Genomic DNA, 17,257 nt, shown 5'->3' with positions numbered 1-17,257 from the left:
AAAAAAAAAAAAAAAAAAAGGCGGGGCGCACTGAGCTTTCTTTGCCTCGGGTACTTACAATCCACTGCTGATTACACATTCATCTTCTCCGCCCGGAGCGAAGCGAAAGAGGAAGCAGATGGGAGCAAAGCGCCCGCGGCTCTGAGCATCCAAGCGTCTCTTTTTTGATTTCTTTGTTCTTCCTACTCCTTGGCAAAGTGGTCCGCTACAGATTAACGGTGAAAGCTCTAAGAGACTGTGGGAAATCTCTATTATAGCCGCTGCTTTGAGCACCACGCTCAGCACTTCAGCAACCCCCGTACGCAGCGGCCTCATATATAGCATTTTATAAGCATCACAGTTATCAAAATCTTGTCCTGGGTCTTAAATTTTCCTTTCATGTCCTTTTATGGGAATTCATCTATTTTTACCTCAATGAACATCAGTTCCTTCATTGCTATAAAGCAATAATTTATAGCATCAAAATTTCAAGCATCAAAATTTCAAAATGTACTGAAACATAATTTAAGAACTTGATAATGTTGAGACTCTTTTATAGCTTGGTTATATCTTTATTAAAAAAGTCTAGCATTTCTCAAATTTTCAACCCTGAAATCAATCATGAAATTATCAGGCCATATAAAATGGCACTTATGTAAGTGAAAGTCCAAGACAGCATTTGGTGTAAGTTGTAATTTTGCACTTTTAAAAAAACCTGTAGTAATGCAAAGATAACCTGGCAATATTTGATTCTGCAGCTATGACAATTTTGAATACCTCATGACATTAGTAACAACTTGTATTTTGAAATTAATACCAACTGTTTGAAAGAAAATATCAGCAAATTGGTCATTTTTTTAAAATTTTAAGTAATTTTCAAATTTGTTTCATAATTTATTTGCTCTTTGAGATAAAAAATATTTTTTACACAATATAAAAATTAAATTTCTAATATGTCTCTTCCAGAGCAGCATTGTTGTATATGTTTGAAAATTTTGTAGGTGATTCCCATGCAAGTACATTGTTCACAATGTTGAAGACCAAGAAAGAGGATCCAGGAAAAGATGGTCCCATAGATTGGCCAAGAAAAGTAAGTATCATTTACGTTTTGTAAAGTTCTCTGAAAAGGGGAGAGAAGAAATGCATGAAGAGTCAATGTGAGGTGATGCTGTAAAGACAAGAAGAGTGTTTCATTTGATAAAATAAATAAGAGAAAACGTGAACACTGGGGATGTTGTGTACACAAACATGCATGTGTACATGCACAAAGAGATGTGTATGCACATGGTTCTGTTAAGAAGAGAAAAAACTCTTGCTTGCTTACAAGTGCAAACAGGAAAAAGCAAAAAGAATGAGGATTGTGAAGAGTAGGATTAGCTACTAGAGTTCATTTTTGAAGAAGTCAGGAAGACACAGTCAAAAGTAAAGGACAAGAATCATATTTGCTTTTTACCTAGAGGGAAAGAGTTAATTATAAAATTTATTTAGAAGAATAAGCATTCAAAAAAAAAAAAAACTAAGGAAATACTGAAAAGAAGAGTGCAGATACCTATTGCTGAACCAGATATTAAAATATACTATAAAGCCATTTAAAACAGTGAGCACTTTTGTCTGACTAGGCAGATAGACATAAGAGAAGTTTAGAAATAAGCCCAATTTGTGTATAAATTCAGGATATGATAAAAGCAGGAGGTAAAATCATTGGAGGAGAATGTTTTAAATAATGGTGTATAACTAAATATGGACAAGAATGTTAAAAATTAAAATTTGTTAACTTTCTTATCTATATATCAAGATAAATTTGAAACACTCAGATATTTACTTATAAAAAATGTGAACCAAATAATTACTGAAAGAAATGGGATATTTCCTCTTTAAATTGGAAAAGAGGAAAATTCTCTGTTACTCAAAATCAATAAAGTACTAATGGAAATGATAGACAATTACGTTGATAATATTGAAAAAGACTAAATGAAGAAAAGAAAGACTAAGTTTGAAACATATAGTTCTATCTTATATACATATATAGAGATATATATGTAGATTATATATATACACACATATACATGTATGTTTTATACTTACATAAAACAATATTATTATACCTAATATGCAAGTACTCTCTAGAAATACTAAAGAATATGTCCATAAAAGTTGGGTAGGAAAATAAATAGTTCATGGAAAATGGTTCCTAAGCACATGAAAAACTATTCAACTTCACAATCATAAGAAGGTACACTGAGATATCAATGCTTTTCTTTATCTATTAGATTGATAGAACATCTAAAGCCTCATATTTTGTTGACAAGGTTTTAAGCAAACAGAAACTCTCATATTTTTGTTGGTAGAAATGCAAGATGGTACATACCCAAGGAAGAAAATTTTGGCAAGAAGCAAAATTATATATACATTTAATCTTTAATTTGGTTATCTCACTTTTTTTAATACATCCCAAAGATATGCTGGGAAGATACAAATAGATGTATCTATGAACCCATTTACTGCACATGTAGCCCCAAATTCAATTGTAATATCTGTGCGAACGCCTATTTTACATCAATCAATCAATCTTATCTATCGAATTTTAGGGGGATGGGAATATAGCTTAGTTGGTAGAGTGCTTGCCTTGCATGCCCAAGAACCTGTGTTCAATACTCAGCGCCACACACTCAAAAAAATCTAATTTTAAATCTCTCCACTGAGGAAAATTGGAAACAATGACAAATCCAGTAAAAATGAGCATCTCTAAATTTTGATTATTGTGTCAAAGTATTACTTCCTACTGAAAGAAACTGAAGATTCTTGGAGAGTTGACTTATTCTGGGTAGAAGCATTTAGTCATTTAGAAAGAAAAAAAAAATCTATCAAAGGTGATTAATATCCTGACAAAAAATTCCAGAGACAGTTTAAAGAGGTTCCCTCTTGCATCATTAGTGAAAAAATTGAAAATAAAGGAAAAGGAACAGTCCCTTTGCTTAGAAACTTGGAAATTCAAGAAAGATGTATATTTTCAAATGCTGTAAACTTGTACATATTTTGACAGGAAGTTGAGTGATTTCATGATAGAAAGAGGTAAAGTCATTCACTGAAATGTTAGCAAGAAAGTAAATGGTGGAGCATTTTGAACATTTCTTTACATCATGAAGACAAAGAAAATTATATTTGTGCAGCATTTTGGGCAACAAATGAAGTTATCTATGCTGAGAGGAATCCAGTCTAAAAGATGGCTCTGGAAAACCCAGGTCCCACAGGGTCTTCTGAAGGCATAAAGATCAAAGTCATAACAAAACGTACAACAAATTGATGGTATACTATTATACTACAGCATATTTTTTGGGGAAAATAAGTTCTAGACTCTTTTTCCCTTAACATTTAAAAAAAATGTGGGTGTTTGAGATTCTCTAATAGTCCTTAACGTGCGGGTTATTTCATCTACTCCTAACAGCTTTAATTAAAATCTATATGCTCATGAATACAAACTGTAGCATATGTATACATTGTATTTCTCTGTCTTGAACACCAAACGAAAAAAAGAAAATCCAGATTTTTAACAGATTCACTCCATTAGTAATTTTCTATCACTCAAATTAAATGCATTATCTTCAGTCCAAAATATATGTTGTAAATATATCTCTGTCACTATCACTATTGCACACTCAGCGGTTCCAACTAGAGCCCAAAGAATTTTCTTTTGATTCTTCACTTTTCCACTCCTTACATCCTATATCCAGTGAGTCAAAGTAATCTGTTTAATTGTGCCAAGCAGCCAGGCCTGCTTAAACAAAGTCATGTTATGTCTTGTCGGTAAATCAAAGCCACCAAAGAGGCAAAACATTTTTTTTCTATGGAGGTGGGCCCCAATCTCTTACTTTGTGTGTAAAGTTCAGTCATAAATATAGTAATTAAACAAATATGCAGTATAGTTATTTTAGTTGTTGAAAGCCATAGCTGAGCTTAGCTTTTTGTTTATCATTATCCCATGTCCCTTAAAACAAACCTAAAATAAAGATATTATTATTATTTTTGCTTCACAGATGAGAAAATGGGTCCAGAGAGGAAAGAAATTTTCTGGCCTGATATTAGAATATGAGCTTTATAAATGCCAAGGTCTTGTCAGAATAGACATTGTTCTATTTCCAGTGCTTAGAACAGTTACAGATACTGAGTTGGCCATCCAATGGGCTGTCAAATGGGTAAATTATTGTGAACTACAAATAAGTGGAAAAGTCTAGAAGCCCATGATATGTCAGATTCTCAATGCTGTTTTTATAACAACTGTCGAATTACAGGTTTAGTGCATGAGTGTAGAATTGATTAATGTGTCTATGATGGACTGATGGAGGGGAGAGGGTAAGGATGAAAGAAAGAAAAATGTGGACAGAATCTCTTCCATTCTATAAGAATTATTGAGCATAAAATTAGCAAATTATAATAGAAATAAATTATAGAGGATTAAAAAGTCCAAGGTGCCTGTTGAAAGTTCCATTTGCAGAAGCAAATATTTTTCCTAATGATTCTCCTATTGCATTCAGGTCATGCATTTTTATGTCTCTAAGAATCAAACTGTTTCTGCCACACTGCTTACAGGACCAGCATGAGGTAATACTACTCTTGAAACACACCTGGAACTTGGACAAGCAATCATTTACTAGAACTTCTCATTGAAAGAAAAAGTAGCTTAATCTTAGCTGATACATAAATATAGGATTTTATCCTATAAAAATTTAATCATACTTAATATCATCAAATTGGCAAATAGCTATTAGTGAATTTCTAATATGAGGACTATTGTTTTCTTTTCATTTACTTCTTAATGTAAGGCACTAAATGTGGTTATAGTAAAATTATTGACCACAGATAAATCTGCACTTCATTTAAATAAGTGAAATATTATTATGAACTTCAACTGAATATGGAATCCTAACTCCAACACATTTCAACTGTGTGTCCTCAGTCAGATCTTCAGTTTCTTCAAGGGTAAAAATGAAGCACCAGTCTGTTCAGATATGAGGGTATGAAAATACACATGGCTCAGTACAGTTTTTTCTTTGTTCAAATAAATATTGGCCATTTCTCTTAAACTCTAATTTAAGGATTAAAATTTCTCCCTATGAACACTGTCTCAAGTTGCAGTTTTAATAAATGATATTGACAATATCTTGGCTCCTTGTTTAACCAAGGTATATGTAAATAAAAGCCTTATTCATCATTGGATTTTTCTATGAGTTGACCAAATTTCTTTTAGAATAAATTTCACACAGTAATAAATGATATACTTGAAGTTATCACTGCAGTATTTATTTAAGCTTTTCTATGTGGTCTGTTTGATAATCACAGATCAACATAGAAACCCAACAATCAAGACCAATTGTAGTACATGAGACAAAGCATTATTTAAGCTTAAAAAGTAAAGATTTTGAAAACTTTGTTTCTGTTACCACAAGAATTTTAAACACAATTCATAAGAACATTATGATTCATCTATGACTGCTACAGTCACTTGCCTATTCATGTTATCTCAGGAGACATGAGAAAATGTGTGTGTGGTTGTATGAGGAAAACTTTCAAGCTAGAAAGACTTAGATATAAATGTGTGCTATTAACAAGTGAATTAGCAAGTTACTTAATTTTTTTAACCTCTAAAATGGAAACAGAGTAGACTCAGAATTTTTGTAAAAATTAAAATCAAGGTAATATAATGGGTTCAGAATAATGCCCAGTGAACCTAATAAATACCTAAGATTTTTAGCATTTTACTTTCATTATTATCAGTTACATTTTCCATAGGAAATTAGGTATGTGTCACTAGTCCCCATGAACTGAACTGTGAAACAAAAATGTAATTCTTTACTAAATTAGAATCAACTTGATGACTATTAATGGCAAGAAATCACAAGTCCATATAGTTTTAAAGAGCATACCATATCCCACTGTAGAAAGACCCAAGTGTTTCATTCTATTTTTCACAAGTTCAGCCAACTCTTGTCTTTCTGACCTTCTGTAGAGGTTCAGTCGCTGCTGGGTTATTTTTTCAGCTGTTTTACCAGAGTGCTTGGGACCCTTTCTGCTTAGCCTCCGGGCCCACTGCATGCTCTTTCTCCGCAGCAAGGGGTGGTCTGACTGGTCACTGGAGGTGGAGTTGCGGTGGTTACTTCGGTGGTGGCCTTGCTCTTTGGAGTCTTTGGTGTCTTCCCAATCTTCCACACTGATAGATATTTGGGACTTTAAAGAAGATGAACATCAATAATTAGACATTTTAGGAATGATCATTGCCTGGCATTGAAATAAGATTAATTTGCTAAATCTTGGCACAGTGATGTGTTTACTCATGAGAGTTTCTGTAAAAAGAGCAAAAGCATAATCATTGATTCTAATTGTCACTAAAAGCATTACAGAAAGTATATTTTCTTGAACTTAGTTATGAACTACATAAAATATCTACATCTTCCAATAGAAGTTTTTGTGAAAAGATTTATTTTTTTCCCCCAACGTGTTTTTTAGTTACAAAAGACAGCTGGTATGCAGTTGCTTGAAATACAAAAACAAAAAACCTAGTTATTTTATTACTGCATTCAAATATAGTCCTTGTAGGAGAATTTTCTAAATCTTCTACAAGTATTTAATATGCAATTTAAATGACTTTTACAAAAGTTGTTTTATTGGAATTATTAATATCTGAACTTTTTAAATTATTGCTCTTTCTAAAGGTGACACTCGCATAAACTTTATAAAATGAGGATTTTTTTAAACTCATATACCCCAGGAGAAGACAAAAAATGCATTTTTAAACTCCTGCTTCATTATTTACCATATAAAATGCTTTTCTGATTAAAATACTAAAACATTTCAGGAAACATTCTAAGTAAAAGTGTGTTGTAAATAGTAATATTTCACAAATGCTTTGTATCACAACTAAAACTTAAACCAGTTTATTCTCCACAGGAGAGAAAAACTATGAACAAACTCACAATGCCTATTCTGACTTATTCTTTTACTACCAAATCCGATTTTTACTGTAAGAGTCTCTCCTCCACAAGTAAAAGTTACTCTTTCAACACCATACCAGGGAGTCATATGAAATGCAACACCCATCAAAGCAGAAAGACTGACTTCCTAAAAGCATACACATGCAAATGAACAGCTTCCTAAATTCTGTTGTACCTAAGAGCTACATTCATGAATCTGCTGTATTCTCTTCTTTGGATGGAAGCTTATACTCCAGCTATAATATACATTTATTGCTGGTTTTCAAAGTAATAGAATTTAAATTACCAACTTAAGTAAGGTCAGGAAGTAGATCCAATAAAACTCTTTAAATGAGATATAAATTATAGAGGCTCAGTCAACGCTTTACATACAACTCATTTAGTAACAAGCTAGGAAATTACCTCACATTAAAATTCAAACAAAAATTCAAATATTTATTCACATTTCTGTTATGAAACAGTGCTATATTAGAGTGACATCAAAATAATTTATCTAATGTTCATATATTTATGACAGGTTATTTGATTAAAAATTTTATAAATCATATTTTATGTAGCAAAACTTAAGTGGAAGCATTACAAAATTTAAATACCTTGGTCTTGCAAAAATGGATACTTTTATAAGTCTTAACTCTATTCTCACCTACTTGAGAATGTATTTCATTATATTATAATGAAAATCCTCTTCTGTGGAAGTACAAGACAAACTCTTGAGTAATATATATTACCAATAAAGCATATCAATCTTTGCTCAGCAATTTATATGTACTTGTGTCAGACATTAAAATATATTAGTTCACTCATATTTAACACCTGTTTGCAAAGTTATACCATAATTTTAAACTTATTTGAAGTGATTTTGGACACTGTAGTTCTAACTCTTTTAGTAATAATTTGATTTCCTACAAATGTGTAAAAATAGTAATTTCTCCAAACCAAATACTCAAAATGTTAAGTTAATATCATGTCACTTATAATTCAAATGATGAAATAATAAACTAATAAGTATTTTACAGAGGAGGGTAATAATATGTTTCTCTTTCAAGCAGGGGTTGAAACATGACTTGTCTTTGTAAATGGGTCTCCTTGGTCATGTGTATCAGGCACGATATAAAGTATACATACAAATTATGAAATGAAATTTATTAACACATTGGTTAAACAACATTAAATGCAGTTTCATCATCATTTTGAAACCTCCAAAGAAGGAAATACCATGATTTACATAAAAAATCATTGAGAACTGCATATACATTTTTCAATAAACTCATAAAATAAGTAGCATCTCTTGGTAAATTTCATCTTAACTAGATAAAAAAGGAATGAGAATAGTCTGGGGATTAATTTTAAGTAATCAAAACTAAAAACATGTAAGATTGTTCTTCACATATTTGGTATGTGTATTCCTTTTTTTCATCCTTTCAATATCACATAATGAAAAGTAAACTCAATTTTTGTAAGCTAAGATACACAAATTTGAGTGCTACTTGAGATATTTCCCAGATCTCTTTTTATAACAAAAATGAATAGCCTCCTCATTAAATGAGAATAGTAAGACTCATCTTCAACCCTACAGAAGTCTTGTGAAAATTAATATAATACATTAATATACAAAGAAAACATGTCAATTCTAACTTATACATAAAATAATATTAATATGAAAATAAAAATTATAATCCATAATTTCAAAAACTTCAATAAACATTAGTTATTCTATTAATGGTACTCAATGTGTGTGTATGTGTGTGTGTGTGTGTGTTTTAAAAAAAGGTCTATTTATACATTTAGTTTTCTGATGTCATTAATTGTCTGCTTGTATCTGTGCTCTGTTTTGAACATGACATTGTGATCTAGTTGAAATGTAGTAGGGGAAATGCAATGCTGACTTCATCTTAGGACCTTTTCCTGAACTGAGAATCAGAATGATAGAATAGTTAAAAGCAGGGGTTCTAGCCTCAGATAGACCTGGGTTTAAATATCAGTTCTATTACTTAACAGCCTTGTATTCTTGGTTACATCATGCAAATGCTAAGATTATTCCATTTTCCCCATCTTAAAAAATGGCAATTATATTATTACTTTGCCTACCTTTTTTTTCTGAGAATATCAAAGAGATAATACATGAAAAGCATACAATATGATGCCTGACAGAGAAAATGCTCAATAAATATTAGTTAATTGTATGGCTTATGGGGTTTTATGAAAGAATAATAAAATGAGTAAAATAAAAAGAAAAAAATTATGAGGGTGATGTAACCATGGAAAATGGATATTAAAAGGAGAAAGAATAAATTTTTGGTGCAGTTTTCTCTGAATCTGACTATATTTCACAAGAAATCATAGTGTTATAATTACATTTTTAGTTTAGTGAATCTGAAGAAGAGAAAAAGTATATAAAGTGAAATTGGATGCTTATTATACTGTACCGTTTCTGTGGATTATTCTCTAAAATTTCTGTGAATAATTAGGATCTGGTTTAACTTTTTTTTTTGTATTTTTATTGTCAGTAGCCTAATATAATCATTAATGTGAAAATATCAGAAATTAATATTAATGGAAAATACATTTGCATATGTTTTATAGAATATGTCTAAGAATATACATTAATGTTTTTCATACACCTATTCCAGCAATTTTCTTATTAATTTAAAAGATTAACTTTTTTGACTCATAAAATGCTTTCATTTTATTTGACATAATATTTTACACTTCAAACACCAGAAATATGGAGTTCAGGTGTGTCGAGGACTCACGGGTAAGAACATACATCTAAGTGCAGCATCAGGTTTAAAATAGCTTGAGGCTTCATTGCTCTTCTTAATTTCTGGTTGTTCAAGGAGCTCTTAACTTAAGGTCTAGCATAATGAAGGCCCTTGTGAAGTCATTTTCTACTTGTTTCCTTGATTTACACATAAAAACCTAACTGATTAAAGGCATATAATTTTCCAAGTAACTGTTAAACTTAAAATGATGGAAAAAAAGATTAAAAGATCTCTTTGCAAATAAGAACTAAAACATTAAATAAGAAAATATTTCTTATCATAAAATAGCCTGGTTACTTTATGGTTTTTAGAAAGGTAGAAAGTGTCAGAATCACAAATGTATCTAGCAGTTTTTTCTAAACACATACAACAAAATGACTCAACTTCCTCTCAATTTTTTATTGAGCAGTTACTCATGTCATAGGTTATTGAGCAATCTATGGAACAAAGTGGTATTTTAAAATAAATCAATTCACCTAGTAGTCTGAAAGCGACTATTTGCAATCTGGATTCATGACTCCCTTAAGAACGGTTTTATAGGCTTCATGATACTTTAAAAAAAAATGGTGCTATCTGATTTATTATTCAAGACATTTAAAATTGTTGCTGAAGAAAATAACATTACTGAAGATGTGTCAGCATAACAGTTTATAAAAGAATCCCTATCTAAAGTTTTCCATTAAACAAAGGTTAAATTATAAGAATACTTGACAAAGCTTCTACATTCAAATCCACATTTAACATGGCTAATGATTCTAGGTCCACTGGATTTTTCTTTTTAATTAAAAATATCTACAGAAATATGCTTTATCAATTTGGAGAAGTTCAGTTGGGTATGTTCATGTAATGTATGATCAAAGCCAAGATTAATAATAGTTTTGTATTTACATATTTGTATTTATACATATTTTCAGAATTAGAGAAATAATTAAGCAATCATACAGTCTAAAAATGCTGCATTTGGAATTAAATAACCAGGCTGTCATTTCAACCACATCAGGTGAATGTTTTATGTCCTTGAACACATCAACTGAGATTCTTATAAAATAGTAACATTAATACTTATGCTGATTTTTCCCAAAAAATTGAACAAAAAATCATGAAAGTTTTGTAAATTCTATAAATTTTAAAGTGTAATTGTCATTAAAAAATTTTGAGTTCAAACAATAGCTTTTTAAAAAGCTAATTACTTGGTGGAATAAGAAAATTATTTGAATCTTGACCTCATTTTTGCATCTAAACATGACATACTTCCTCTCTGCGTTCTCTTAGGTATCTTTTGGTTCTGTCTATATACTTCTATAAATATAAGGTTTATTTATATTAGGTATAATCTCTATTAACTTCCCACTTCAATTTTATAACTCTGAAAATCAAGACATTAATTTAAACACAGTTTAAACCTAGGGTACTTAAACTTTATAAAGCAACCTTTGATATTGGAGAGGCCCATATTTGAGCATGCTAATTTGAGAAGCTCGGGGAGAAGAGGCTTAAAAATATAAGCACAATAGAGAGAAGGTCACAGTGTATATACAACAACAGGTACTAATAGCAGCAACAACAAAAACAGATTCAAAAGAGGAAACAAAAAATGGAACCAAAAACAAAAAATGGAAACAAAAAATGCACAAAGTAGAGGTCATTTATTCCACTTTGAAACTCTTAATTTCCTAATAGAATTTATAACATAAAAAGAGGGAGACAAGTGATTTTTGCCTCTACAACATGGGTTCCAAATTACAATTTTATCATCTCCATCTGAAGGCAAATCTTCAGAGCCTTAACTTATGGCACAAATTGCTGTTTTGAATGGAGACACCACTAAATTTAAAGAAAGTTCCTTAAATTTGGAATGTGCACTAGAATTAAGATAATTTCTATATTACTGGGAGGCAAGGGAGGGGGCTTTTTAAATATAAAGTAAAAGACTAGCCAGGTGCAGTGGCTAATAATCCCAGTGGCTCAGTAGGCTGAGCCAGGTGGATTGCAAGTTTAAAGCAGGCTCAGCAGTGAGACCCTGTCTCTAAATAAAGTATTTTTTAAAAGGGCTGAGGATATGACTCAGTGGCTAAATACCCCTGGGTTCAAATCCCGGGGGTGGGGGCGGGGAAGATCAGTAGATATATCTCACCTTGACCATCAGGACAATTGCACTGTATGAATTGATCATGGTCCTAAAATACTCCATAGTAGGCATAGATGTTCTGATGCAATGAATAATAAATTGAATTAGGTTAAATCTTTGACACTGAGAATCACTTTGACTAAATAGGATCACAGGACCTTCTGACTATCCAATATAAAATTTAAGCCCTTCAAAGATGTATGCACTCAGTGGCTCATTATGTTTCAGCACCCTGAAAGTTCAGCATGGCCAACAAGCTCTGCTTGATAAAAGGAAAATGGACCTACAGAAAAGGGCCAAACTTGTCCCACCTACAGGAAGGGCTGCTTTGTTGGATGCCACAGTGATGATGAACAGGTCATCCTTATCTCAGATCCTTTGTCTACTTAGGGAGTTTCTTGGAATCAATTTAGTGGACATTGTATAGATGACAGTATTACTATTAAATATGATGAAACTTGCAGGAAAATCACATCCCTAATAAAGGACAGGACTAAAAGATCAGCACGGATGGGTCAAACTTTCAGAGAATCATATTAGCAGCAGATGTCTTAGATAATAGTAGGCTTCATTTACACATTTTTATAGACTTCTGGGCTATTGTCTGTGGTCTGGCTATTTGGCCTAGCTGATGAAAGCAAACAGATTGCCTACTGTGAGGTCAAGATCTCTGCAAATCTCCTGACTCATAGATATAGGAAATTAAATTCAAGGTCACGTATCTTTTCACATACTAATGCCACAATACAAGACTCTTTAAAACACTCCTTATAACCTTCATAATTCCTGATGTCCCATATTTACGTTGACCAATATACACATAACTTCTCTCTAATATACAACACAGGGCTATTAGACAAAGAATTCTAAGAAACTTCCATCTCCATGCCAACCATAATTACAAGTTACAGGTTACTTTAACAAGTTTAAATTGTGACTAAAGAAAGGCATGTATAAGTCATCAAAAATTTCATGCCAGTGTGCAGTTTATATTCCCTCTGCATAGTAAACCTTATCCATCCCCTCCCCAATCACAATAAAAGCCAAGATATTTCATGCTCTCTGCTCCCCTAAACCATTAATGGGAGAGCCCACCTTATTCTCCGAAAGTCTCATCAGACCGTCTTTTCACATGTGTGACATCATCAGAACCAAATTTTGGGTGGGGGCCTCCATTCTGCCTCTGTGGGATTATCAAAACGTTTCTCCTCTGAACTACACCCATTTAATATACTCAGATATAGTTCTAGGTATTAAATAAACTATACTCTAAATGCCTCTCCCTCTTAACAGATTGTAATCCATGAAGAAAGAGAAGGTATATGCCCATAAACATTAACATATATAGTAAGGGTAAAGTAGCAGTTAAGGACAAACATTATTGACATAGGCAATATAAATAAAATTGCACAAGATGGAGTTTATGCAAAGTGAAAAGGATGATTCCATATTGAGAATATCTGTGACTGAGTTCAATAAATATATATATTAAGCTCTAGTGTAAGGCATATTGGATACAATAATAAAAAACAGGATTTAAGTAAGCATATAATTTCAAGTTTTATATATCAGAATCCTTAGTTGGATACTGATATAAAACTATGGAGCAGTGAGGAGGAGGAAAATTAGAAATCAGGAATATTGACATATAGAAAAACCAAGTATCATGAAACCAAGGTAGAGGTAATTTTCATGGAATAAAATGGTTAGTGGCTATTATGAAATAGCTGTATTAGTTTATTTTAATTTTGGGGGGATACCATTGAACTCAGGGGCACTCAAACACTGAGCCACATTGCAACCCTATTTTGTATTTTATTTAGAGACTGGGTCTCACTGAGTGGCTTAGTGCCTCAATTTTTGCTGAAGCTGGCTTTGAACTTGTGATCCTCCTGCCTCAGCCTCCTGAACCACTGGGATTTCAGGCATGTGTCACAGAACCTGACAGTTTTTTTTCTTAAATTTTAATTTCTAATGTGCATCCCATAATGTGTTTTTTTTTCTTTTTAATGTGGTACTGAATATCAAAACCAGTGTCTCATGTATGCAAGGCAAATGTTCTACCACTGAGCCACAACTCCAGTTCCCACATGTGTTTTTATAGAAACACTGAGGACAAGGAGAAATAGGGATAATTGGTTTATTTAAGCCCATAGAATTGTCTATTGTGGAAGTTTTCAATTATGGGTCATATGCCTTCCATTTATACAACTATGTTATACAAGTTACTGGTGACCCTGAGAAGTAAATTTTCTGTATGATAATTTGTAATATTTAATGTTTATTATTCATAAAGTAGCTATAACTCTATTAAGTTGTGTTATTCAGAAACATACTTAAAATGTTTTATTAAATTGCTTTAATTATCCCATATACTTAGGATTCTGGTACATGAAAAGACTGACAGGATGATGGAGGAGGAGATCACAAGTTTGTTCTTTATGTTAAGAAATTGGAATACCTAGGCCTCAAAACACAAATTTCTACCCACTATCATAGAGGTCTTGGTTGTAACCAAAAGGCACAATGAATGTTCTGAGTTAATATATAAACGAAAGACCAAAACAATGTAAATATGGCTTTTGTGAATATACACTGAGGGCTCAAACATCAATTCCCATTTCAAACAAAGCATTTGTTGACCTCAGAAGAGATGCTGGAAAAGAGAAAGTGGCTAGAACTGTGGTGTCACTAATCAATTCTGAATCCAGATCTGGCACTTCTTAGGAAATGCCTATGTGCCTTGAGAAATGCCTGAGTCTCAGTTTGCTTTTTTAAAAATGGTAATAATATTTGCTTTCTGGCTTATTCCATGCGGCAGATGTCATTTGGTTTCACCCATGTTTTCCTTCTCTAAAAATGTTGAACTCATAAAAAAAAGAGTAGATGTTTTCTTATCAGGTATGAAGAGGTGTGGGGAAAAGGGAGATGTTGGTCAAAGGAATAATCTTTCAGTTTGTGTTGGAGACCTAACACACAGCATGGTAACTACAGTTAATAATAATGCATAATGTGCTCAAAATTTGCTAACAGTCAATTTAAATAGTCTCACCACAAAAATATTCTTAAGACTATTCTTAGATACTTCAATTAGGTAAAACAGCTTCTAAAATTCATGTCTGTATTCTGTATGCTTTTATGTCTCATCAGTGCTTGTACTAAGAATAGCATCAGGGTTCTCCATTGTGGTGAGAGAAGGATCTGTTTAATATCAAGCATTTGAAAAGGAAAGGAACACTAATTTTTGAACCACTTTAAGAACTATAATTGCATCTTGAAATAGCTTTCATTAATTTTAATTAGTACAAAATATTAAAACATTAATCCACTTTAGAATTTAATCTTTAAAATAGCAAATATGAGGAAAAATAGTACATTTTCTTTTTTCAACCTTAATATTTTTTCAAAACATTAATTTGTTCCTCAAATTCAGTTTAGGCTAGCCCTGAAATTGTGAAAGATGAACATCTGTTAATTATTAAGGCACAATTCTGCCTATACAGTCAATTTAATAAACAAAACTACTAAAGTTGCGGGCTTTTAAAAACATTATGTTCATTGGTTTCTCAGTTGTTACTCAAGCAGGTAGAGTTTTGATATATTGATAATCTGAAAAAATCCAAACTGAACTAATGCATACAAATTATTTGAGGATGAATGGTAACATTAACTTTCATTCCTTTAGGGAAAATCTAAATATTATCTTGAAGAGAACACACTTCAGTATGATATATTTTATTTTTACTCTGAAATACCAAATTCATCCTTTAATGTTCTGTTCCTTTAATCGTTTTGAATTCATATATTAAACAATTTAGGAAAAAGAGACAAACAGAAGGTACTTACTTGTGATGCTATTTCTCGAGACTGACACAGAGGGAAAAAAAAGAAACACACAAAATACAATTTAGACAATGACTTAACAATACATACATGAAACAATCATGAGCAGACACAATATGATATACCCACATGATACTAAATAATCTAATTATGTGCTTATCTATCATAGGGTTTTTGAGCAAAGGGGGATGAAGAATAAGCTGTTATTTTTAATGTTTACCAAAGATTTGTTGTTTTCAAGTTATTTTTATTTTCTAACATTGTGTTTTCAAATTTGTTAGAAAGAAAAAGTGGTACTTGTAGGAGAAAATAATAAAAAATATATTATGGAGCTACCATATCTAGAACAGAGTACTGGACATAATCATTTACATTCAATAATCATTATTGGTATTGGTATCTGTGCTAGTAATTTTAATTTTGAATCTTATAGCAAAGATTGATTTTTTTCTCTTACATATAAATATGATTCTGAATTATATATTCAGAGTCTAAAAATCAATCTTTCCAATCAACTTATAATAGTGAATTATTTAGGCATTTTAAAATTCGTGCTTAGGAATAATTCTAATGAATAAAATTATATTCTTTTTTGGGGGGATATCATTGAACTCAGGGGGCACTGAACCACTGAGCCACACCCCAAGCCCTATTTTGTACTTTATTTAGAGACAGGGTCTCACTTAGGTGCTTGGCATCTCACTGGTGCTGAGGCTGGCTTTGAACTTGCAATCCTCCTGCCTTAGCCTCCTGAGTCACTGGCATTACAGGCATGTGCCACTGGGCCTGGCTAATTATATTTATTTTTAAATAGGAAGAAGTAAAATGTTTAACTCTATTCTCTGATGTAATATAACTCATCTAATCATTATCTAGCATTATCTACTAATTGCAAATATAAAAATACATAATAAAACATTTGATTGTTGCCTACTTGCATTATTTATCCCAGAATTCTTGACACATTGGCCACAAGGGGGAAAAAAAAAACATTTAGTCAATGACAACCAAAAATAGGTAGCAAGAATTTAGAAAAAAAAGAAAGAAATAATTTAATAAAATACTTAAATGTCAATTTCCATTTTAATAGTAAGGAGTACATGATTGACAGATTGCCCTGTCAGCGACTATTCCACTAAGTACATTCTTTTCACATACATTTTGATATTTATTAGCACAAATGGTCCAGAAAATAATTGGGTCAAAATTACAAATTAATAGTAGTTAAAATAAAGATTGTTGAGCTGCATAGTTTCTAAGGGACTTCCACAGTCCAGAAAGCTATTTTGATCTCCTAAAATAGGACTTAAATCACAATATTCAAGAGGCAGATTTCAATGGAATCTCTTCATTTTCTCTTTGGTCAAAGCAAAATACAATAGAGGTCTTTGTTTATACCTGCAAGCCTACTTTCCTAATAAGTAACCACTAGGCAGATTCTTTAAGGCTATTTATTGGTTATAATGGCGATCAATAATCAAGGCAACATAAAGATTTACAAATTTATTGGGTACTCTATAAAAGATGTTGGTGCTATAAAAATGATTTCAAATGAATGG

The 17,257-nt window shown here is 31.8% G+C and overlaps 1 protein-coding gene across 8 annotated transcripts in view; it reads right to left on the bottom strand.

The window, feature by feature from the left end:
* The window catches only part of Kcnt2 (potassium sodium-activated channel subfamily T member 2), a 361,454-nt gene that overhangs the window by 21,486 nt on the left and 322,711 nt on the right, over positions 1 to 17,257 (bottom strand). For 6 of the 8 annotated variants that reach the window (XM_048809800.1, XM_048809801.1, XM_048809804.1 and 3 more), the window contains 2 exons: positions 15,702 to 15,722; positions 5,901 to 6,201 (listed from right to left, as the gene is read on the bottom strand). In XM_048809800.1, coding sequence (XP_048665757.1) covers positions 5,901 to 6,201; positions 15,702 to 15,722 — 322 coding nt within the window. The remainder of the gene's footprint in view (positions 1 to 5,900; positions 6,202 to 15,701; positions 15,723 to 17,257) is intronic. The other 2 variants (XM_015491668.2, XM_015491670.2) reach the window with 1 other exon arrangement.

The sequence above is a fragment of the Marmota marmota genome, unplaced genomic scaffold, assembly GCF_001458135.2.
Source record: "Marmota marmota marmota unplaced genomic scaffold, marMar, whole genome shotgun sequence".
NCBI classification, from domain to species: Eukaryota; Metazoa; Chordata; class Mammalia; order Rodentia; family Sciuridae; genus Marmota; species Marmota marmota.
The sequence above is the reverse complement of the archived record's forward strand: the minus strand, read 5'-3'. Positions and strand labels throughout refer to the sequence as shown.